The sequence below is a fragment of the Giraffa tippelskirchi genome, chromosome 7 (assembly GCF_054371585.1).
Source record: "Giraffa tippelskirchi isolate mGirTip1 chromosome 7, T2T-mGirTip1v1.2.pri, whole genome shotgun sequence".
In the NCBI taxonomy this organism is placed as follows: Eukaryota; Metazoa; Chordata; class Mammalia; order Artiodactyla; family Giraffidae; genus Giraffa; species Giraffa tippelskirchi.
Genome location: NC_137281.1, coordinates 88,186,581 through 88,212,136, shown reverse-complemented (window position 1 = coordinate 88,212,136; position 25,556 = coordinate 88,186,581). Strand labels below are relative to the sequence as shown.

The window sequence follows — 25,556 nt, the reverse complement described above, 5'->3', positions numbered from 1 at the left end:
AGCAGAAGAGTGAGCAAAAGCCTTCTGATGTGAGAAAGACTTGACTAGCTACTGCTGACTTTGGGGATGGAGGGGGGTCATGAGCCCAGGAATCTGGGCAGCCCCTAAAAGCTAGAAAAGGTGAGAAAATGGAATCTCCCCTAGAGCCTCTAGAAAGGAACACGGCAACACTGACACCTTGACGTTAGCCCAGTGGGACCCATTTCAGACTTCTGACCTACTGAACTGTGAAATAATAAATTTGTGTTGTTTTAAACCAATACATTGGTGGCAATTTGCTACAACAGCAATAGGAAACTAATACACCACTCAACAGCTTCCTTTTTACACCGTTCCTATTCTCCAAGATCCTGGAGATGCCTAGTGGTCACTGTCATCACAACTAATTATAAATCCTTTCCATTTGCTTGAAGGGGGTAGTTCTTGTTTAGTCACCAAGTCATGTTCGACTCTTCACAGCCCCATGGACAGAAGCACGTCAGGCTTCCCTGTCCCTCAGCATCTCCCCGAGTTTGCCCAAGTTCATGTCCATTGTAAGTGGGTAGTTAAAAACATTTAAAGCAATGACATGCTTTATTACTATCTCCTCAACTCTCTTGGTCTTGTTTCTTTGTTGGCCTAGAACTATTGGCTTGTTGGGTTTTTATTACTGAACCCTTTCCTAGGTGAGCAGTTCTTCTGCAGGTAAAGTTAGAGAAAAAGTGGGACTGTGGTGTCTCCTTTCTCTCTACCATCTACTATCACAGATCTAAGTGACCCTAGGGCATCCAGCCTTTCTCCTGCTCTTCTGACTCTGAACATTGCTCTCAGAACCTTTTGTTGACCTTAGTCACTTCTTCAGGTCTTAGTTTATTAACCTTCAGGACATTCTCCTCATAGGTCTGGGCCACTCCTATATTTATTCAGTCTTGATTATGCCATCTCTCATTATCTCTTGTATATCTTGTTTCTAAAAATCCAAGGTCATCAAAAATCAGTGAATTCAACCACATCATCTTCTTCAGATGACTCTCCTGTTCTTCCTAAAAAAGATAATGTCACTATTTTATCAGAATTTCATTTTGAAGACACTCCTGGTCTTTGTTGTTTTCAAATTCCTGCCTATAAAATTATAATTCCTCGCCCTGAATTTTCCTGCAATCTCTTTGCCTAAAATTTAGAGTACATTTTGGAGGAAATTTAGCTTTTTTTTTTCTGGGAAGTACCAACTCTGAGAAGGCATAGTCACTTTCTCACAAGGATTCCACATTTCCCCTGGTTATATAAAATAATAATAATTAATCTTTATCCTTTATATATTCACACTGAAGTCTTTATGGATTACATACCTTCATGTCTTGGATTTGATTTAAATAATCTAGTGTGGGTGATGAAAGACTGGGTGGAGCATAGACACTGATAAAACAGTGGTGACAGTCATTGATCTGGTGCTTGAACCCTGAGAGTTCATTGTATAATCTGCTCTACTTTTGTATATGTGAAAATTTCCACAATAAATCAGTTTTTAATGTAGAGAAGTACTGCTTCTGATAGAAGGCAACTGATTTTAGCCAAAGAAGCTCAGGGAATTGAAGTTTCCATTGCTACTATATTTCCCTTTTGTACAAACTTTATGATTTGTACTTAAGAGGAAAGCAAAATACTTATTCTTCTCATCTGATGCTGTGCAGTATGTGCCCACAATTACATCATTCCCACTTCTTTTTTGCTTTTGTCCTCTTGTTCTCTTTACCACGCTTCTTCCTTTAGGGAGAGGGGTTTATTTCCATGCTCTTTACTAAGGGAAACCTTCAGCAGAAATCCCTAGATAAAACCCAAGAGCCCTATAATAGCACCACGTAGTAATTCCTCCCACGGTAAGCAGATGGGATTAATCGAGGCCAGGGCCTTGGCACCCTTTCTAAGAGATGGCCGCATATCTGTAATGAGGAAGGAAGAGACTTCTCCTGCTAACTTGTGAGAAGCAGCCCTCCTGTAGGGAGAGAACTGGAAGCAGTAGCAGACAGTATTGTCCATTACATTTGTAGGGAAAGAGAAAAAGGAGAGGTAAAACCCTCTCCACAGGTTTCTGTATCTTGGTCCTGGAATTTCCCTCTCACTGCAATCAATCCCAGAGGGAGCAAGCATCCCTTATTACAGCAGATCCTCATAAAAGTACCTCTCTTTGATATACTACAGCAATCTCAGCTCTTCTACAGGTCCATCACTTTTGAACAAGGTATGCTTCCCAGGTGGCTCAGTGGTAAAGAACCTCCTGCCAGTGCAGGAGATGTGGGCTTGATCCCTGGGTCGGGAAGATCCCCTGGAGGAGGATGGCAATCCAAGTATTCTTGCCTGAAAAATCCTATGGACAGAGGAGCCTGGTGGGCTACAGTCCATGGAGTCTCTAAGAGTCGGACCCAACTGAGCATACACGCGTGCTCTTTCACTGTCATATTCTAATCAAATATGAAACTGCCTCTTCCCGCAGTAAAAGTAAAAAAGCAAATGTATTTATTAGCCTCACTGAATGCTGATGAGTCCAAAAGCATCACTCCCAGTCTTCTAGCTTCTACAAATCCATTACTGAGCAACTTTTCACCTTTATTCTTCTTTCCCTATAATATCTCATAGGTTCCAAAATACCCAGATGAATCCTTTTATCTGTGTATTTTTCTCCTTTCCTCTAAAATTTCAGTTTAAAGTTTTATTAAAAGCACCTCTCCCCATCTCTATGAAATCTGCTCCTCACCAGAGTGTATCTTTCTGGGTGTCTTAGCATTTACATTTCAGCACTCAGTTCTGTGTTCTCCTTTTTCTTCTACATTCACAGCCTTCAAATGACAGAGATGAAGATTCAACCTGCCACTCAGTTTGCCATCGCAAACTTCAAAGTCAGTGGTAACACATCTCACCTGTCTTCTGACTGGTGACATCATTCATTCCTCAGCAGTCAACAGCAGGATAGCAGTTCCAGAGCTTAATTGGGGTGAGCAAGCTCTTCGTCATGTGGTACTCAAGAAAAACCACCCACCTCTGCATTAGGTCAGGCTGTATGTAGTCAGAGTCAACCGCTGCAGAGCACTCTAGCCCCTTAGATAGAACATTCAGACCTGCAAACACCCAGATGTCTCCAGGGTACTCTACCAGTGTTTCCTCAGAAGGACCAGATGTAAGCTCTCCAAAAAAACCCTCAGATCTGCTGCCTTAAGCCAGACATTTCAAGTTTTTCCCTCTTTTCTCTACTACTGCTTGTTTTTTGTTTTGTTTTCTGGTTGTGCCACATGGCTTGCGGGATTCTTAGTTTCCCGACCAGGGATTAAACCCAGGGCCGTGGCGGTGGAAGTGCCAAGTCCTAACCGCCAGACCACCAGGGAAGTCCCACCACTGCTTGTTTTGGTTTTTGTTGTCTGACGGTGGTTTAGGACTCTCTCTGCATCTCAAAAATCCCTTTTTCTTCTTAGCTTCCTTGATGGGTTATTTCTTCCTTCCGAGGAGCCACTGTATTTCCCAGATAACAGATGACCTTCAGACTCTTTTACCTTTACAGGCTACAGAAATTTTGCTTACTGCAGCATCATGTGTGACAGCATCTGGCAGAAAGACACAAGGAGCATAAACCCTGTGGGTCACTGGATCAGATTCCTCCCACACTGCCTACTGGACTCAGCACTTCAGTCGAGTGGCTCCGCACCGCCGGGATGGAGCGAGCAAATTGGCAGGCTCACCTATTAAACCACTCCATCAGCTCCCATCTTAAAGCTAGCGAGTCCTGGTTCACTGGATTCTCACTGGTTTGCTCAGCTAGGTCCAGTGCAAGTTCTCAGAAATGGGACACCAAGCCCGAGTGAGCATCAGAATGGCCCAAGGAATGTGAACCTACAGCTCTGGGTCTCCACCTCTGAAATTCTGATTCAGAGGGGCTGAGATGGGGCTCCCCTGGGGGAGTCTGGTTATCTGCTTGCTTCAGGCTACCTTAGTTCATCACAAAACAAAATCATCACATACAGAACTACCTGGATCAAGGCTAAGCCCAAACCCTCACTTAGCTCAACTCTCCTGGCTCCACACAGCCATCACTTGACAAGCTTTAACAAAGTCCAGTGCTCAGGCCCCACCCAGGCCAAAGAAGTCAGGCTCTGGGGTGGAGCCCAGGCATCATAAGTTTTTAAAGCTCCCCAGGTGATTCTAAAGCTGCCAAATGAAAACCTCTTTTCCCAAGGCCCCAGTCAGTTCTCCTCAGCAGCAACTTTCTGCTTCCTCAAGCCTTGTCCTCCAAGTCTATTCCCATTCTTCTATCCAGTGGTTCAGAGTTATTTGATTGATGAAGAAGAGAGAGGAAGGGGCCATGAATGTTTTTTTAAACCCCCTTGGTGACTCCAATGTTCAGCTGAGATTGGGGCCCAAGCTCCTTTACCAGCTTCCTCTAGGCCATTCCCTTAACCTCTTCTGAGACAGAAAGAAACAGAACAGGAAAAGAGATTAAGGTGAACCCCTGAAAAGCCTTAGGGATCAGGCCAGCACAGAGCCCCACCACCCTCCCTGCTGGTGACGGGTCTGACCCCCACCACGGGGGTCCACGGTGACCCCCTCCCAGAAAGACTCTAGTCCCTGTGTGGCTGTCAATGTGGAACATGAAATGTAAGCTTCCTCACCCCTAATGTATAATGGAAAACCCCTCTGGGAGAGGCAACCAGCTTCCAAGTAGAAAGTTCAAAGGGCAATAGGCAGTTGGGGGCCCAGCATCTGGCTGTTCCACCTCATTAGCCGCAAGGACATGAAGTCAGTGGTGCTGGTACCAGGAGAAGCTGCCCGAGGGCAGGGGCCAAAGCTCTCAGAGATCTGAGGCCCTCGGGAGTCCACGAGCAGCTCGAGCAGTCGCCCTCCCCTCAGCCCACAGCAGCCATCTGCCTCACCAGCACCCTGAGAGCCAAGAGCAGGCAATGCTCTTCTCTGCCAAGATGAACATGGAGCCAGACCTTCTGTTCACTCCTCCAGCCGACATTCACTGAAAGGCACCCGCTGCTGCTAAGTCGCTTCAGTCCTGTCCAACTCTTTGGGACTCTATGGACTATAGTCCACCAGGCTCGTCTGTCCATGGGATTTTCCAGGCAAGAATACTCGAGTGGGTTGCCATCCCCTCCTCCAGGGGATTTTCCCAACCCAGGGATCGAACCCACATCTCTTATGTCTCCTGCATTTACCACTAGCACCACCTGGGAATCAGCTATATGCATACATATAACCCTTTCCTCTTGAGAAAAGCACTTACTACACACAAATCACAAGGGTCAATCATCAGGGACACCAAGACTATTGATACTAAAGAGCAGTCTGTTCACAGATCCCCCTCCAGCCCCACATGTGTGCTGCTAACCGACTGGTACAGAACACACAGGAGAAAAAACATCCCATTAACCAAAGGCAAAGACCTAGATCAAAAAAACTAGGAGCAGAAACATCCAGGGCTACTAACAATGGGCCAAAGCAGGGAGTTCCCTGGGGGTCTAGTGGTTAGGACTCAGCGCTTTCACTGCTCTGACCCGGGTTCAATCCCTGGTTGGGGAACTCCCAAAAGCCAGAAGTCAAAATAAATAAATAAACAATGGACCAAAGCAGGTTGGCTCCAAAGAAAGGGCAGTCAGTCAGCCGTGTGGAGCTGGGTTTCTGGACACCTAGCCCTAACACCGCCACCTCTACCTCCCCCGCAAAGAGGAAGAGGAGTCTCAGCCATCCCTGCTGACCTCTAAGCTACTATAAAATCAAAACTGCTTTTAATCATCTCAAGACAGAATACAGAAAGTCAAGGTTTTAGGAATTAATAAGATGTATATGACTGTGAGTATAACTTGCAGCAATAGATACCATTTTTGACTGATGATTATGTGTTGGGTCACTGACATTCTTATGTGTGTGCATGTATGTGAGTTGATCAGTCGTGTCCAACTCTTTGCAACCCCGTGGACTGTAGGTCACGAGGCTCCCCTGTCCATGGGATTTCCCAAGCAAGAATACTGGAGTGGGATGCCATTCGCTTCTCCAGGGGATCTTCCTGACCCAAGGATCAAACCCAGGTCTCCTGTATTGCGGGCAGATTCTTTACTGTCTAAGCCACCAAGGAATCCCAACATTGCTATATACATTATCTAATTTAATCAAACAGAGTAGGTTTACTATCTTCATCTTACAATTGAGGAAACTGAGGCTACTCACTGGCCAGCCCCAAGGCTTGTACACATTCCACTACACCATATGCTCTATTTGCATGCAAGGATGTGGGCCAGGGAGTGGGATTATTGCCCTCTGGGGTATCAGGGCTTCTGGCTGCAAAGAACTGGAGCAATCCTCAAAGAGCTCCGAGAAGCCAGAGTAATTAGTTTCAGGAGGGGCTGAATGTACACCCCTCTGGTTGGGAAAAGTAACCATTTATAGCACCCTGGACAGGACAGCAAGGTTCCTTCAGAACTCAGAATTCATCCACTCATCCATTCATTCCCCCATGGATCCACCCATCCAACAAGCATGTGTTGAGCCTGAACCCACTATATTCCAGACCCTGTGCAGACTCTCTGTTTAAGACACAGTGCCCTGGGACTTCCCTGCTGGTCCAGTGGCTAGGACTCCACGCTTCCAATGCAGGGGGCCTGGGTTTGATCCCTGGTTGGGGAACTAGATCCCACATGCCATAACTAAGAGTTTGCATGCCGCAACTAAAGATCCCACATGCCACAGTGAAGATTGAAGATTTCACATGGTGCAACTAAGACCTGGTGCAGCCAAGTAAATAAGTTTTTAAAATATTAAAAATAATAACAGTCTCCAGCCTTCCTAGGAAAGTGAACATGGACAGTTACAAGAATCAGGTGCTATGAAAGTCACTGAGAGGCAACCCCTCCATTCTGGGGCAGCAAAGTGGGTTCAGGTAGACACCAGGACGATTGCTACCTGGACTGAGTGCAGAGGTTCATGCTGGGGTTGGGGGAAGGGAGGTGGAATTTCTGGCAGAGGGAGCACCATGCAATTACCCTAACAATGAAATCAGCAATGAGTGGAGTCACCCATGCATACAAAAAACTTATTTATGCAATAATTGGTCAATGATTTCAAGATCTATTAGCAATACTAGCTTATCTAGGGCTGTAGTTAGTTCATCAGCAGCTTTAAAGGAAGATTATGCCTGTAAAGGAAATACATGCCACCCCAAAAGAAGTAGAATCTTTATTTGCTCTCTCGAAATTGTCACTGATGAAAAGGATGAAAGTATGGTAGAAATATAGATCATGCTTCTAGAGGTAGAATCCCATTTTACAGATGAGGAAACCAAGGCTAATAAATTCAACCTGCCTGATTCCATGTTCTTAACCACCATGCACCACTACCTCTTAAAGGGGTAAGGGTATGCTCTGCACCATTCAAGGGAGAGAGATGCTGACTCTGGGCACCCAAGCATTCCAATCAAGACCTCACTGTAGGCTAAGAATACTTCATCCAAGTTGAGAAATACACCCCCAAACCGACATAAAGCGGGCTTAAGTCTTTCCCATAAACTCCTCCCTCAGCCTGAGTCCCTCCCTCTAACAACTGCCCTTCTTGCCTGCAGAGTCCATCTTTTAGAAAACACACCTACATTCCCTCACCTGTCCTTGTCACCACTATGCAGCTCCATGACTTCAGTGAAAAAACTGCCAAAGTGCTCCTTGACTTCCTTCTTCTCAAGTCTAATGCTGTTCTGTTCCTTATCTTACTTAACAGTTCCTCCAAAAAAGACTAATTTTGAGTGCAAACCAACCTCTCTTGGGAGCGCTGCCTTTCCTCTGAACACTTTACATATCTGTCTCTACTGTCAACTGTGAGCTCTGTGAGGATAGACACTGGGTCACACTTATCCTTGTATCCCCAGGCCCTAACCCAGAACTAGGCATAGAGTAGATACTCAACAAATCTTGCAGGATGAATAAACCATCTCTCTGAAATCTAACTCTACCCTCATTGCCCTGAAAGTTCCCTCTCCAAAGTCACCAGTGATCTTCATGTTGATAAATTCAACTCCACTTGGTCCTATCTAGCTTGACCTCTTAGCAGATTGGACACTGTCGGCCACTGACTCCTCAAATTGCTCTCCTCTTTCTAAGAATTCTAAGAGTATATCCTAAGCCCTTTTCTCTTCCCTTTCTTAATTCTCTCCTAGGATGATCTCATCTCCTACTGTGATTTCAACTATACGTTGATGATTCCCAAAAGTATATCACCAGCCCAGCTGTCATGATTCCACATACATATGAATATCCAACCACCTACTCAGTATCACCAGGCACAAATTGATCCCAACAATTTCCAGCAAACCTACTGATCCTCCAGTGCTCCTCCATAAGTAAATGGCAACACCATTCACCCAGCTGCCCAAGCCAGATGCCAAATCTGAGTATCTTATCATCATTGACAACCTCTACCTGTATCTAATCAGTATCCAAGTCTTAACCAGTCTCTTCATCCCTAAAACATGACTCTAGTCCAAGCCACCATCATTTCTCACCTCATCTCATCATCTCTCATCTCTCTTAATATCATGGCAACAGTTTCCTAACTGGTCTCCATGCTTTCCATCCTGCAAAGTCAGAATAATCTTTCTAAAAATCACAAGTTCTAAAATCTAAATCACAAATATCATTCCCCTGCTTTGAAAGCCCAAAGAGGTTTTTCATTGCCTTAGAAGAAGCCCACCAAGGGACTTTGCCAGTGGTCCAGTGGTTAAGACTCTGCCTTCCGATGCAAGGGGCACGGATTCAATTCCTAGGTGGGGAACTAAGGTCCAGGAAAAAAATGTAATTTCTCCCTAACTTTTAGGACTTCCCTGGTGATACAGTGGTTAAGACTTCACTTTCTAATGCAGCCGGTGTGGGTTCAGTCTCTGGTTGGGGAGCTAAGATCCCTCACAGCATCATGGCCAAAAAACCAAAACATAAAACAGAAGCAACACTGCAACAAATTCAATAAAGACTTTAAAAAATGGCCCACATTAAAAAAAAAAAGAAAAAAAAAAGAGAGGCAACTCACCAAACTCCTTAATATAGCATGTGCTATAGACTGTGTTTTCCAAAGATCTCTAGGCAATATCTCCCATCTCATGTGTACTTTTCATACACTGTGATTTTAACACTCTGCCCATAAAGAGCTAGGGTCTGTGCCTCTTCTTTGGAAACTGGATGGTCTTCTGTGGATGTTTCTACCCATACAGTACTGCAGGAGGGATACCAGGCGACTTCAGAGGCTAGGTCATAAAAGGCAAGGCAACTTCCACTTTGCTTGCTGGGATACTCATTCTTAAAGCCTTTGGTCACAAGTAGAACAGTCTGATTGCACTGAGGCTGTCATTATGGGAGGAAGCTCATCATACTCCAAAAAGAGAGACCACAGGGAAAAGCCCCAACCCAACTTGAGAAAAAGATGTCCACCTAGTCCCCATCTGCTTTAGCATTCCTCTGTTTTACAGCTCCTGCCACCATCTAACTACAATCACATAAGAGCCTGAGCCAGAACTGCCCCCACTTCACTCTTTCCAAATTCCTGAGAAGAACCATGAAAGAATAAAATGACTGTTTGAAGTCACTTAGTTTTGTGTGATTTGTTACACAGTGATAAAAACAGGAACAGTTTATAAAGACCTGAACAACTTATCTGAAAGACCTTCATCTACCTCTACAAGCCAACTATCAACATTTCCTACCTTAAACTCAATATCTGAACCCCTGAGACTCCCCTGGTAGTGCAGGGGTTAAGAATCTGCCTGCCAATGCAGGGGACATGGGTTCAATCCCTGGTCTGGGAAGATCCCACATGCCTCAGGGCAACTAAGCCCATGCACCACGGCAACTGAAGCCCTCACATCTAGAGCCTGTGCTCCACAAGCAGAGAAACCACCGCAATGAGAAGCCTGCACGCAGCAATGAAGAACAGTCCCCACTTACAGAAACTAGAGAAAGCCTGGGTGCAGCAACAAAGACCCAGTGCAGCCAAAAATAAATAAATAAATAAATAAATAAAATTTTTAAGTAAACAAATGAAAATAAATTAAAAAAAAAAAAAAAGACTCCAAGCTTCTGCTGCAGGGGGTGACCAGGTTTGAGCCCTGGTCCGGGAACTAAGCTCCCACATGCCAAGCAGCCAAAACAAAAACAAAAAAACTTGAACCTGAACTCCTTTCAGTGTCTCAAAGATGTCCTTTCTTGTCTTCAGGTTTTCATACATCCATTCTTGCTGCCTGAGATGCTCCTCTTCCCTCTCTACTCTCGGTTAATTCTTCTTCATCTAGGTGCCAGTTTAAACCTCCTTTTAGAGAGTTTTCAAACCCCTAGGCTAGTTCAGTTTTCCTCCTGTAGCTCCCTGTGCCTTGAAAATCACAATGCTTTTCATGATCCATTGTAATCGTGAGTTACCCATCCTGCATACACACCAGCACAACACACCCTGAGACCTTCATAAAGACAATGACCAGCGCTGGGAAAATGGCAAGTCCTTCGTGAATATTTGCTGAATGTTCAGTCTCAGCCCCATCTCTTCCCTGAGCTTCCAAAGAGCACACCCACCTACCATCCTACGAGTAAATTTCAACTTCAACATGATTCTCTCCTCCCCTTCCCCGTAAGTGATGCCACTACTTACCAGCTGCCCAAACCAGAAACCTAGTCTCATCATTGAGAGAAGTATGTATCAAGCTCCTCTCTGTTTCTCTGTTGGGTGTACAGTGGATCATAAGACAGGCTCAGTCCCTGTGACACAGACTCACAGGCTTGTGGATGTTTTCCTCATGACCCGCCTCTCTTACGCCAGACATTCCAGTAAAAGTTATTGGTTGCACCAGTTATAACTTCTTAATACTCTCCTATCTATCCTGTCCACCTCACCTACCACTGCCCTAGTTCAGGTTTTTCTAGTTTTGCCTAGATCGCTAAGAGAGCTTCCTAACCCATGTCTCTGCCTCCAGCCTTGCTCTTATGTCCCACCCCAACTGCATCCCTTCCTCCTTCAAATCCTGTAACAGCTCCTCATAAGCTTTGGAAGAAAATCTAACCCTACTAGGAAGGTTTGGCCTTGTGCACTAACCCTTTACACCCCTTGTGCTCTCACATCCCACAGTACCCCACACACCCCCCACATCCCCACACTTTTTCTCACCTTGTCCCTTTACATTGCCTTTCCCCGTGCCTAGAATTCCTTGCCCCTTCTCCACTTAACAGATATTTACTAAGTACCTAGCAGACATCAGTACACAGCACTGATCAAGGTGCCAGAGATTCAGTAGTGAGCAAAACCAAGTCTTTACTCTCCATGATGTTTATACTCTAGAGGGAGAGAGACAATAAGCAAGTACATAATCAATGTCAGGTGGTAAGGAGTCTATAGACAAGAGACTTCCCTGGCGGTCCAGTGGTTAAGACTCTGCACTTCCACTTCAGGGGACGCGGGTTCCATCCTTGTTTGAGGGAACTAAGATCTTGCAAGCTTCACTGCACGACCAAAAAAAAAAACTCTACAGAGAAAAACAAACCAGCTAGAAGACCATTTTAGAGTGACCATTTTAGACAAGGCAAGCCTTCAGCAAGGTAATATTTGTGCAAAGACATGAATGGAGTGAGGGAATAAATTCTAAGGGCATCTGGGGGAAGAGTCTTCCAGGAAAAAGGAAAAATAAGTACAAAGTCCCTAAAGCAGGAACGTGCCAGGCAAACTGGAAGAAAAGCAAGAAGGTCAGGAGCTGGAGCAGACAGTGGGGGCAAGAGGTCTGAGGCAAGTTACTGTCAGATGGCATTGGCCTTGTGGGCTGTGGTGAGCGGGCATTTCACGGGCCCCTTGACTTCTTTCCGTCCTTCAGTGTTGAGAGCGGATCTCATCTCCTGAGTTAGCCCACTCCACCCACTCCCAGCACTCATCACATACAACTGACTACTTTTGCTCTTCCAGTCCACTGACTGTGAGCTCCCTGCAAGAAGGGCTCTTACCTTTCAGCTCCATATTTTATAGAACCCACCACATTCAGTAAATTTTCCTCAAATAGTCAAAACTTTCTTTGTCCTGGTTACATGCCCTGTAAACAATTGCCAGATTACTATTAATAGATGGGTTCCCCAGTAACTACAGGATGAGGAAAGGGGTGTCAAAACATATGACTTCTGGTCACTAGAAACCATACAGGTATGTTCACCATGTACACTAATAGGCTGACATCATCACAGATACATCAGCCTCTTTTTAGGTAAGTGTGGTGGTGATGGTGGTGTAGTCCCTAAGTCATGTCTGACTCTTTGCGACCCTATGGACTGTAGCCCAACAGGCTCCTCTGTCTATGGGATTTTCCAGGCAAGAATACAAGAGCAGGTTGACATTTCCTTTTCCAGGGGATCTTCCCAACCCAGAGATCAAACCCGCATCTCCTGCACTGGCAGGTGGATCCTTTACCACTGAGCCACCAGGGAAGCCCAGGTAAGTATGACTTGGTGGGAAAACGACAACTCTGCATCACAACAAAGGCATGGCTCCTGGAAGGGCATATGAACAGCCCAGCAGAAACCTCAGACGCCCCTCCTCAACCTCATCAGTCATAACTGATTGCCCACCTCCCTATTTCAGAAGGTAACCCCATCAACCTTCCATCTGTCCAAGCCTGAATCCTTAGCATAATCTCTGAGAGCTCCTATGTCCTCCACAACCAGAATCAGAAATTCCACCTTCTGACTATTTCTTTATCTATTCTTTCATCTCCCTTACAGTGCAGGCCATCACCACCCTTCAGGTTTCAGCTCCCTAACCTGGTCTCCCTATCTTCTATCTCTCACTTTTTTCCAAAAACATTCTCCACAAAGCCAGAGTTCTTCTTCAAGGCAAATCTGATTTCATGTCTCCACTTAAAAGTCAAAAGTTTCTGCCTGCCCTCAAGATAAAGTCTAACCTGTTTAGGCACCATAAACCGCCCCCACCGAGCTGGCCCTGAAGCTACATTCCCAGTATCTCCCTTCTCATCCCTCTCCTACCCACATTCCAGCCACATCAACCACCTGGAATTTTTGAACCTGGACTGGTTCTGTGCCTTTTTGCACCCAGTACCTTCACACACAGTTCCCTCTGTGAGAAGTGTCTGAGGAGACAGCTATGTATATATTCAAAATTCAGTGCAGACATCACAGTCCCTGTGCTGTCTTCCTAAATGCTCCTCCCCACAAGAAGAAAGCCATCTTGTCTGCTCCTAGGGTATCTCTTTCCTGGCTGCTTGTAAACCTTTTCCTCTCCTTACTTCTTGGTTTTCTCTTGAAGGATTGTTGTTGTTTAGTCACTAAGTCGTATCTGACTCTTTTGCGACCCCATTGACTGTAGCCCACCAGGCTTCTCTGTCCATGGAGTTTCCCAGGCAAGAATACTGGAGTGGGTTGCCATTTCCTTCTCCAGGGAATTGTCCCAATCCAGGGATCGAACTCGGGCCTCCTGCACTTCAGGCAGATTCTTTACCTACGGAGCCACCAGGAAAGCCCTCCTGAAGGGTTATGGTTAAATAAATGAGATATTACTGCCTAGATGCTATCTGGACAGCATGTCTTAGTATCTGACTTGTACTGTGTGTGTTCAGTTGCTCAGTCACGTCCAACTCTTCATGGCCCCATGGACTGTAGCCTGACAGGGCCCTCCGTCCATGGGATTCTCCAGGCAATAACACTGGAGAGGGTTGCCATTTCCTACTCCACTGACTTATACTGGGTGCTCATTAAACAAGAGCTGAAGGAAGAAACTCATGAATCATATGCCCCTAAATTCTTACTTACAATCTCAGCTGCCCTTCTGAACCTTCTTCCAGAGCTCTATGTGCCTCTGAAGATTATTAGAGATAAAACATAGAGATAGAACAAAGTCCTACAAGCAACCGAGAGAGGGCAATTTTAAACATCACAATCATTAAAATGGTACACTTGAGTCATGATTTATGATTTTCACTGAATCTCATGTCATGCTCCTAGAACCTTGGAAGTAACAAGTCACTACACACAGTTATTGGGCCAGCCTCAAACACAAGTCTGGTATGCTTTTTACTCTATCGGGCTTATCTCAAATATATGCCATAAATCCAGGCGCAAAACTCTGTCTTTTATTAACCAGGGAGCTGTCCAGACTAATCATAACTGTGGCTACTTAACACGTATTCTGAGGAGGATGCACATGTGTGCATATGTGTACTCAGTGCACAAGAGTTTGAGTACCTCCCTACTTCCAAATTAGAAGCAGCAAATTAAAAAGACTACTGAAGCCAGGCCCAATGTCAGAATCAAGGAAAAATAGCTGTCAGAGAAGACACAGATCAAAATCATGAAAGAAGAAAACCTGAGGCCCTGAAGTCAAGCCAGTCTTACGAGGCCTCTGAAGAAGCAAATATTCATCCCCACCGCAGGGGCCTGAAAAGGCCTCAGTCATACAAGCTTTGACATGTACAGTGGGGTGACCTTGAGTCACACACACGAAAGAGTCACACTATGAAGGCAAGCAGGCATAGCGCTGGTTTTAAAGAGATTTCAATCAAGATGGCTAATGTAGAATTCCGGTGCTTAAAGGAATGCAACTGTCTTGGAAATTTTACTTAGGTGGAATAACCCTCACTCTACACAACATATGTAACTATATGCCCACGTCTGAGGGGACCCCAAGACCAACAGATCCTAAAATTAGTTTCATTAGTAAATCATCCTACCAAATCATCTGTAAATGATGCCAGAGAAACTACAGATCGCATTTAAGACCGCAAGGGAAAACTCCCTTCCTACAACACAGGGCAGTGGCTTTGCCCCTCCCTGAGCACTGCCAGCATGACACACAGTCCCGCACACAGCCCGAGCCCATGCACGGGCACACACAGCACAGAAGGCACCCACAGCACACAGCGGCTCTCTGCACAACTGTCAAAGCAGGGAGCCTGGAGAGGAAGCTAAGAGGAAAATGGGGCGGTGGAAAAACTGAAAGGGAAGAGCACACGAGGGTGACTGAGAGGCTGGATCCAGCAAGCCGATGCCCACCAGGCACATGCTCAGCTGTACCTGACACAAATGCCTGTGCCCCATGGCTGCCCCAAATCGACAGGACCTCTGAGCTTCCCCACAGCAGGGGCAGGGAGGGATCTCCAAGGTCCTAGGGCCTCCCACGCTGGGAGGGCACTTTTCCAGAGCAGAGGCAGCTGAGGGATGGGGCTGCAGAGGATCAGCCCCTGGACACCTCCACGTGGCTTTGCTAAATGTACAAATTTAAATAATATTTATGAGATAGAGAAAAAGCCAGGGTAGGTTGAAATGATAGTTTTAAGAATCTAGGGACTTCCCTGGTGGTCCAGTGGCTAAGACTCCATGCTTCTAATGCTGGGGGCCAGCGTTCAATTCCTGGTCAGGGAACTAGATCCCACATGCTGCAACTAAGACCTGGCTCAGCCAAATATATAAATATTAAAAAAAAAAAAAAAAAAGGAAAGAAGACTCTAGCCCACAAAGAATGTAAACTGGTACAGCCACTATGGAGAACAGTACAGAGGTCTTTCAAAAAAAAACCTAAAAACAGAGTTGCCATATGATCCAGCAATCCCACTTCTGGCAGATACCTGGACAAAACTGTAATTCAAAATGATACGCGAAGCCCTATGTTCATAGCAGCACTATTCACAATTGCCAAGACATGAAAACTACCTAAATGCCCATTGACCAATGAATGGATATGGTATATATACACAATGGAATATTAGTCAGCCATAAAAAAGAATGAAATAATGCCATTTGCAGCAACATGGATGCACCTAGAGATTATCATACTAAGTGAAGTCAAACAAAGACAAATAACATATGAATCACTTATATATGAAATCCAAAACAAATGAACAGACTCAAAGAGAAGACCTGTGTTTGCCAAGAGGGAGCGGGGAGAGGAGGGAAGGATTGGGAGTTTGGGATTAGCAGACATCAATTATACATGGGCTCCCAGGTGGCATTAGTGGTAAAGAACCCACCTGCCAATGCAGGAGATGTAAGACATGGGGGTTCAATCCCCTGGGTTGGGAAGAACCCCTGGAGGAGCGCATGGCAACCCACTCCAGTATTCTTGCTTGGAGAATCCCATGGACAGAGAAGCCTAGTGGGCTACGGTCCATAGAGTCACAAAGAGTTGGACACGACTGAAGCAATTTAGCACCCACACAACTATTATATATAGAATGGATAAACAACAAGGTCCTACTGTATAGTACAGGGAACTATATACAACATCCTGTGATATTCCATAATGGGAATGAATATTAAAAAAATGTATATGTATGTATAACTGAATCACTTTGCTGTACAGCAGAAATTAACACCACCCTGTAAATCAACTATGCTGCTGCTGCTGCTGCTAAGTCGCGTCAGTCGTATCTGACCCCATAGACGGCAGCCCACTAGGCTCCTCCGTCCCTGGGATTCTCCAGGCAAGAATACTGGAGTGGGTTGCCATTTCCTTCTCCAGTGCATGAAAGTGAAAAGTGAAAGTGAAGTCGCTCAGTCGTGTCCAACTCTTTGCAACCCCATGGGCTGCAGCCTACTAGGCTCCTTCAGTAAAATAAGTTTAAAAAAAGAAAAGAATCTAGCCCACAAAAAACTCATGCAAACACAGTAAGATATTCATGGGAGTGTTATAGGTAAGACTGAAAAACTGGAACCTACTGAATTGGCCATTAACAGAGGCCTGATTAGTTAAATAAACAATATATCCTTAAAACATGGAATAACTTGAAGCTTTTTTTTTTAAGTAGATCTGTATGTTGAAAAGAACACTACTGATAAACTCTGGGAAAAAAATAACTGTAGAAATATATGTGTACTATAACCCCATTTTTATGAAACAGAACAAAACAACATCTCTTGAAGGTAAAGGTCAGCAAGGGTAGAGACTGTTAATGATGTTTACAGTGAGAAGTTGGGAGAAAGGATTTTTTTTTTTTTTTGGACACTGAAGCCCTTTGAATTTTCACACTTAGCACACACATTAACAACAACAAAAGTGTTTGCCCAAGGCATTCCTTTCTAGTTCCTTATCAGCTAAGCTGACTCACACTCCAGCCTCTGCCCCTGGCTCCACCCCATACCTCCTGCCCTAGCCCCACTTACAGATGCAGGCAGCAGCCAGCAGGCGGCCAGCAGCATAGGGGGCTAAGCAGTTTGGGAAGACAGGTTGCACCAGGTAGTTGGCAAAGGTGATGGCGATGACGGCCTGGCTGGTGGGCTCGATGACGAGGAGTGAGGTCCAGAGACGGATGAAGGCAAGGAGTCCTCCAAAGGCCTCAAGGATGTAGGCATAGCTGGCCCCAGATTTCTTAATAGTGGTGCCCAGTTCTGCATAACAAAGTGCCCCGAAGACAGAGAAGAGGCCCCCGACTGCCCAGATAACCAGAGAGAGGCCAAAGGAGGCACTGTAGATGAGCACGCCTTTGGGGGAGACAAAGATGCCAGAACCAATCATATTCCCCACAATCAGGCACACGCCATTCAGCAGTGAGATCTCCTTCTTCAGCTTCACCTGCTCTGGCTTGGGGCTGGCCTCATTGGCCAAGGGGGTGGCATCCCTCTCGTGCTGGGAGGCCACTTCATATTTAACGCCGTCAACCATTGTGGAGGAGAAGAAAGCCTTCACCAGCTTCCTGGCATTGCCCTCTAAGGAAGAAAGATGAAAATATATATCAGGTTGGCAATTACAGAGAACTCTGCCCCCCAGAAGCCAGCATAGGCAATCCACCCACGCCCATCATTTTGGGGACCTTTTGCCTCTGAATGGAATCTCTTCTCCATCTGGCTCATCAAAATGACCCCAACTTGAATCTTGAAAGAAAGGCACTCATTCCCCAGAGAGAAAACGTTTCTCATCATTAGGCCGGCGCTTCCCGCCTGATTTACAAAATAGAAAACTAAATTCTGGTTCTATCTGAGCTCACTGGAGACAGGAAGATGAGCAATTTGGCAGTTCCCAGGTGTCACTATCATGACTTCAGCCTGTGTTTCAGCCTTACCCCCTAAAAGTCTGTCTTCCCTCCAATTTCAGCCTCATCTGTCACGTGATGAGATGCAACCTTGGAAACCAAACTTGCAAGCAGCTAACCTGTGGGTTCTCAACACAACACTGCCCTTTTCACCCAAGGACCATGGCTCTGGCAAACCTAAAGGCTTCAGAGATCTCTTTCTCTGGCAACTCATAGCCATGCCCCTGCTCAGGGAGCACCCCTTAACAACCCTCAGCTGAACTCTTCAGCCCCAGCAAAGCCCAAGCAGCCCAGCCCCATCCAGAAAGAAGACAGGCCCTTCTCTTTTCCATGCTTTCCTTTCCTAGATACCACAGCCCCTAGTGCTGCAGGCCTCTAGCCATCAAATCCCTGCATAGTTGCATCACCCAAAAAAAGTACAGATGAGAGATCGGTGCTCCAAATGTACAGCCCAACTAGAGAAGACTGGAGGCGGCTGATGACCACTCCCCACCCAGGTGTTGCCGCTGCAGAGAGAGCACCAAAGCCGAGGCAAGGAAACAGCTGAAGGGGTAGCAAATGCCAGGCATTGCAGAGCAGGAAAAGCTAGGAGGAAGACAGGCCAGCCTGGCCAAGCAAGTGGACAGATCCTAGGGCTAGAGGCACTCAGGAAAGGAAGCGATTGGACACTGCAGAGCAGTAAAGGGAGACCGGGCAAGATAAGCAGGGCTGAGGGGAAGCGGGGAAGCACACTCACTCCCCAGCCCTGAAGGAAGCAGGGCCCCGGCAGCAGCCAGCCACACAGAGACCAGCCTCTGGGAGCTGTGGTCTGATCCCTCCTGCGTTTCAGTAAAAGGAAAGGCTAGGCAAATGCTTGTGGATTTAAGTCAAATCAAGAACTCAAGAAGGGAGGAGGGAGGAAGAGAGAGGGGTGTTAAGCAACTGTTTGGGTCCAAGGTTCACTGGTCTTTCACATCTACAAGAGGAAGGCTAGGAGCTCTTGGCTCAGCAGTTTCTGCGATAAGAAGGCACTCTCTCAGGAATCTCCTTTGTCAGCTCTGCTCCAGGACTGGGGACCCAGAAGAAAGGACCGATGGTCAGTGGAGTGCAGTTTCTGCAACCCCGAGGAAGTTCCCCCCCACCAACCCCAAGCAAATCAGCTGAGGACAGGGCTGCAGCCGAGAAGAAGGCACAGCCCTCTCTCCCTGTCCTCCAGGCCCCACCTTAGCCCCACTTCTCTCACCCCTCACAAGAAAGGCAGGAAGGAGGCACATTGTGAACAGAGGTTTGTTCACAAGCAGATTAGAGGAAGTGTAAGTACAGTCCAACTCGTGATCGAGTGTCCTAAGAGAACTCTGCACACTTCCCCACATACAGTGACAGTGGCTGCCTGAAATTTGTCCCATGACCCGAAGGCTGAGCCCAGGCTGCTTCCAAGATCAAAATATGAGATTCAAACTTTTGGCTGCATCTGTGCCCCACTCACATGTCCTTTCATCCTTGAGAAAACATACCAGGATCTCTGCATAAATTCCTACAAACACCTTCCCCAAATACAAGTTTACTCCAATTTCCTAAAAATATGGGGAAAGAATTTTATTTCCAGAATTTTATTCCCAGAATTTTATTCTGGAAAGAATCTCTCCAGAGCTATACTGGAGAGGTCCAAAACAGAGGAAGGTGAGCATTTTGGGGAAAGCAAAAATTCTGTTTTTAGAGGCTACTTCAATTTGGTATTCCTGGTTTCTTTTACCAACAGAAATGTGTTCATTCTGAAATACAACTGTCTTTCTATCCCTTCTCATGCCCTTTCACATCCTCTTTCCTTATTCAATTATCAGAGAACTAAGATCTAAAAAGCCCCAGGGGGCCTTATCTCCACCCTACAACCTCCCAATCTAGGCCCTTAAACTGTTTTTGTCCCCCCAGGAAGCTGATTCTGCTGTTAGCCTCCCCAGGGATCATGTGTCTCCCAAGCCACCCTCACAAAAACATCTTGAAATCCATCCAGAAGACTGTCCTTTTCTCCCAGCTCCCCGCTAAATGCTGCTATAACAGTAGCTGTCATTTATTGAACACTTACCTAAGCCAGACACACTGCTAAACATCTACATGCCTTATCTCATTTAATTCCTCCAGCAGCCCCATAAGGCAGACATTAAGTCACCTCCCAGGATGCCAAAGTAGCAAGGTAGACGGGCAGGCTAGACAACACAGCCCAAGCTCTGTCTCTTTAGCTTCCCCACCCACTCTGACCTGCCCAGTTTCTAGCCCTCCTCTTAGGCAAGAAAGCACTTTAGATGGCTCCCTAATGAATTATCTAGAGGAGGATGTGATTAGATTAAAAGAAAGTCTCCGCCATCCTTCAGCCTGAAGTCCAGGCTAAAGACTCCAACAAAGCCTGTCCATCTCCTTTCTGATTGCTTCTTCTCTTTCTCATCCCCTTGCTGGGATGAGAGGTGATTACAAGTCCTCCTGGCAGTGCTGCTATTGCTAGGGTGCCCACTTCTAAACCAAACAAAACACACGGAAACACATCATCATGCCAGGCTTTTTAAGATCAAATTCCCTGGCACCAAGGATGGGCATGTGTCCTAATGGGACACAGTGGAAAGGGATGAAGGGGATGAGGGAAGGGGAAACCGTAACAGTAAGTGGGGAGAGACGTGTGCAGGGTTTAGTTCCTGGTTGGTGGTATCTGAAACGTGCAATCCTCATCACCTGCTGGGGGTGAAACTCACACTCCAGCAAACAGCACACCCTAGTGGTCCCATCAGGAAATGCTATATCTATAAGAATAGAATCCTCTTCCTAGCCTACTCTTCAATAAACCTGCTCAAACTGGACGGAGGAGGCTGACTTGAGAGAAAAGATGGGGCATCTTTTCTCAACTACTGCCCAGCACCAGCTCTGTGGGCAGGAAGGCACCATCCTTGGTGGTTCACATTCCTTCCTAAGACCCCAGTTCTCAGGGTAATGTCTCCAACCATTCAGGCGGCCTGGGACCAGCATGACCTGCCCTGAACTGTTCTCTTACCCCAGGCTTTACAAGAGAATCTTGCAGAGTCTGGAACCTCAGGAGATAACCAGCGTTCCTGAGGTGCATACATCTCTGAGGACCTAGTGGAGATTACAGGACAACACACTCATCCAACAGAAGAAGATTCAGAGGTTCAGGGAACACAAGAAGCAGGGCTCTCAGCAGGCAGTGCCAGGCACAGCAGCCGGTGAAGCCCCTTGCCCCGACCCCTCCTGTGAATGGCAAAACCCAAATACTTCCTCTAGGAACCAGCATACAGTTCCTCAGTCAAGCTCAGGCTGCTAAGGTAAGAAGGCACTTTCTCCCCCAGATACCATGTCCTGCCGTCCTAGCTCCAACTGGACTGTGCTGGCTCCCCAAACAACAGAAACAGAAAACAGACACACTCTGCTACAGCTGAATTCCCCCCATCTCCCCAAGCTGGAAGCTCAGCTCCTCCCTCCCCAGTTCTCCATTTGTTTTTCTGTATTCCACTACAACAGTCTCTTAAATTAAAAAAAAAAAAGCGCAACAAGCAAGAAAGAAAGGATTTACTTCAATGACCATGGCTCCCACTAACATAGGGCTGAAGTCTCAGGGCAGAGGGCTGAGACTGGAGAGGGCTGAGGCTAGGAAACAAGCAATTCTCAGCACTCACTCCATTCTCCTCCAGCAAGCACTTTCCCTCTTGCCCATTGTCCCTCCCATCCCTTCACTTACCTGTCTGAGACCTTTGGGCAGGTGCAAGGAGAAGGAGCTACCAGCACTCTGGAAGAGGGGCCAGTGCTGGGAAAGGGAACAAGGGGAAAGGCTCAAGCTCCAGTAACTGTTGACTCTGAGGAGCAGAAAAGGCAGAGGGTGACTCCGGGGACCGAAACGGAAAACAGGAAAACACATGTGTGACTCTGGCCGGCAGTGGGGAGGGGCCAGGGAACGAGTTGGAGCTGGGACTGCCTGTTCAGACCCTGAGGACCTCAACGCCTGCCTGCCTCCAGGCACCTTCTCCACTAAGAGCCTCAGTTCCTCCCCCCACTTGCCTCAGTCCCTGAACTACCTGGTTGTCCTACATTTACTCAGTTCTTAAGTTCTCCCAGTGACCTGGGGTACTCTCTTGATGCCCTTTGCATGTATGCATGCTCAGTGGCTTCAAACTCTTTGTGACCCCATGGACTGTAGTCCACCAGGCTCCTGTCTATTAGATTCTCCAGGCAAGAATACTGAAGAGGGTTGCCATGCCCTCCTCCAGGGGACTTTTCCTGACCCAGGAATCAAACCCATGTCTCCCGTGTCTCCTGCATTGCAGGTGGATTCTCTACCACTGAGCCACCAGGGAAGCCCCTTGATGCCCTTTACAACTCCCCTAGCCCTTCATTCCATTCCCTGCTCAACTCCCACTCACATACTATCCTTGGTCCTGTGGAGGGCACAAGATCCATGGTTAGGGCATTAGAACTCTGTGCTCCCATCTCAGAAGCCTCAGCCACTTCAATCCCTATGTAAGGCAACACATGCCGAGGAAGGCCAGTTGTGGGGGGCACAGCCACACACACACCCAAACACTAGGCAAATCTGCTCACACCTCAGGTCCCCAACTGGTTCAGGTGATGCGTGGCAACCCAGGTAAGAGCCAGGCATGTGGACCAGAGCAAGCCCTGGCACCCTGGGCAATTTAATGAGTTGGCACCCCCTCAAACCAAGATTATTTAAATATCTGTTGAATGTTTACTTAGCAGAAGTGGGGGAATACCGATTTTCTTAGAGTAAAAATTGGAAGCCTCATTCTTTCTATTCAAGAGCAGAGTTTAAGGCATGAATTCATTACATGCAGTTTTCTGAAGCAGACAGTTTCTTGGTAGGCATATCAAATGATCTCGAATGTAGACAATAGCACAAGTCCCAGGGAGTGGCACTTCACAGCGAGGTGCAGTATTTTCCAAATTCCAGCTGTGACCACTGCCTTTAGGCAACTTGTATTAATACCTGTACCTGCATGTTGCACAATTATTCTAGAGACAGGTGGTCTAGGTAAACAGTCATCAAGGATTCTGTCAGTGGAAGGGAGCCAACTTACAGTTCACCAAGAGACAGAAATCGGAGCTCATTGGCTCCGAAAGTCTGAATTACTCCAGGATAATTCAGTGCCCTTTTAGACCCACGCTGCTTGCCCAGCTGGCCTGCCCCTTAATCCCACCCTGGACTCACGACCAAGTTGTAAATAAGGGAGATCCTAGGAAGACAGGCCTAAGGCTGCCCCTGTTGGCACTGGCCCCTACCCCCCTCCCCTCACTCCAGCCACGCTGGCCCCCTTGCTGTTGCTACACAAGCCCTGACATCTCAAGGCATCTGCATTTGCTGTTCCCTTGGCCTGGAACATTCTTTCTCATGATATTGCTCCTTCTCTCACTCATTCCATTCAGGTCTGTGCTTAAACACCACTCTCAAGAGACCTTGCCTGAGGAGTCTCTGAAGGAGTAACTTCTTCCTTCAGCCAATCTCCATCCCCTTCACTATGCCTGACTTTTCTTCAAAGGCACTGGCTACCACCTGGAGTCGGTTTGTTGTCACTTCCCCCACTAGAACCAGCCTCACCAGAGCTTCTTCATTCACAGGTATCCCCAGCGCACGGTTCGTGTAGACAGTCAAAAGAGGGTTTGCTGGAAGAATAAATGGATGAATAATGCCTTTCTTCCTAGACTGGTTTCCCAGTTGAGCTCCAGGAATGTCTTGCACTTGCTCTTCAGGCCCTCCTATGCTGCTGCTGGCCTGGCTCCCAAGCAACTTTGAAAGGTAGATACCTTTTTGATAGTAACGGGTTGAAGGGAAGATAAAAGTATAGTTCTCTCAGTTTTACTGGGAGGCCTAGAATGGTTTGAAAGGGACTTTCTGTTTCATCAATGGGAAAACAAAAACAAAAAGCACCTCATTAACGCGCCTTCCCCGATGGATTGGAAGCTCTGCGCTGCTGTCCCACACCCAGGCTCAGGTGGCCGGTCTGGGCGCGGCGAGAACTAGGCGCGCCGTCCGAGAGGCGGCGAAAGGGCAGAGGGGACGAAGGCGGAGGGAGGCGAGTGCTCAAGTTCACGCAGATGCAGGTGGGTTCGAGTAAAGTGGAACCGCAAACCCTTCAGCGGGAACTCTTTTCCCAGACCCGCCCCCGCAGCGCTCCTCGCCCCTCCCCCTCCCCCCTCCGCCCCCGCCAGGCCGGCGCGCCGCGCTCACCTTTGCCCCGGTCTCCCACTCTGCCCCCCAGCCTCGCTCTCCGGCCCCGCCCCTTGACGTCGTCCCCGTCGTTTCCCGTTACTTCCCTCTTTCGGCCCACGGTTCCGTGTCTGCAGCCCGAAGGTCTCGCCTTCCCAACCCCGACCCAGCCCCCGCCCGTCCCCAAAGCCCTCTGGAGAGCTCGGTTAGCCCCCGATGTCCAGATCTGGCTGCGGAGGCCGAGGCGGGCTCTGAGCTGGGGCAACAGGACCTCACCTCACCTGGACCCCTTCGTTCCCTCCACCTGGCCAAGCAGCCCTCGCCCCTCCCCGGCCTGCAGGAAGCGCTACAAGGGGCGGGGGAGGGGGGGTGGATTGTGGTGTAGTCGAAGATCGCAAAGGTTCGAGAACCGAGAGGCCCCGCAACCCGCTCCCCTGCCCTATCCTCGCTTAGCCAGAGCTGCGCTGCCCTTGGGAAATGAAAATGCCCGCGGGTACCCTTAGAGGCGTCCTCCGCCCTACGAGCGCTCAGCTTCCTCTTCCCTCCCTCCCAATCCAGCTCGAGCTCGCAGGCCCGAAGGGGGTCTGGGCGAGGGCCCCAAACCCTGGCAACCCTGCCTCCAGCCCCGAGACGTTCTCGGCTGAAACTCCGGAGGGACTCTGGACCGCAAAGCTCCGTGGGGGAGGGGAGGGAGACGTCCCCGCTAGGAGCCAGGGGAGGGGTCTCCCGGAAGGGCGACTCAACTCTCCGCCCCCTCGGGGAAGCTGTTGCGTCAGCTTCGAGATCCCAAATTAGAGCAAGTGGTCTCCACCCGGCTGGAAGGTGTTAGGCCGTAGAGCCGCCGCCAGGAGGCAGCACGTAACCAAAGATGTCCGAGCTGAGGGTACCCCAGAGGCTGGAGTCCCCACCACACCTTTCTTGGACCCAATAAAAGAGGGAGTTGCTGGGCTAATTCAAGGAAAAGAATCTGGAAATGTTTCACCACGTATTAAAACTAAAAGATGACTTGTAAATAATACAATTTCCTTTTGTATACCTATGGACAGTCCAGCTTTGGCATCTTTTAAAGCCAAAGATTCGCTGCAGAGATTCATAGTGAACCCACCCACCTTCAAGACCCGTCTGGTGAAAAGGCACACAGCTTAAGAGACTTCCCAGGGACAAGGCAAGAAAAAAAGTGTAGCCCTGAGGTTGTAATTTACCCATGTTGAAGCTGAGGCATTTAACACACAATTTAGCCTATACTGAATGAGCAAGGATTTGACAGCCATGGGGAAAAGAAAGGAATATGTTACAATAAATTATATAAGCAATAAAGAAATAATATGCAAAGCTATGTATTGTGTGAGTGGGTGGTTTACA

General features: G+C 47.4%; 1 protein-coding gene across 35 annotated transcripts in view; it reads right to left on the bottom strand.

The window, feature by feature from the left end:
- The window catches only part of SLC7A7 (solute carrier family 7 member 7), a 34,244-nt gene extending 9,382 nt beyond the window's left edge, over nucleotides 1-24,862 (bottom strand). For 2 of the 35 annotated variants that reach the window (XR_014058663.1, XM_081506669.1), the window contains exons 1-4: nucleotides 24,476-24,515; nucleotides 23,586-23,855; nucleotides 21,717-21,831; nucleotides 17,133-17,675 (exon numbers count right to left, since the gene is read on the bottom strand). Coding sequence is in view for 32 of the 35 variants with exons in the window: in XM_081506669.1 (XP_081362795.1) it covers nucleotides 17,133-17,631 (499 nt within the window). In the remaining 3 variants the exon portion in view is untranslated. Of the gene's footprint in view, nucleotides 1-17,132; nucleotides 17,676-21,716; nucleotides 21,832-23,585; nucleotides 23,880-23,915; nucleotides 24,251-24,297; nucleotides 24,516-24,691 lie in introns of those variants that run through there. The other 33 variants (XR_014058664.1, XM_081506671.1, XM_081506674.1 and 30 more) reach the window with 30 other exon arrangements.
- Between the last annotated feature and the right edge of the window lie 694 nt (nucleotides 24,863-25,556).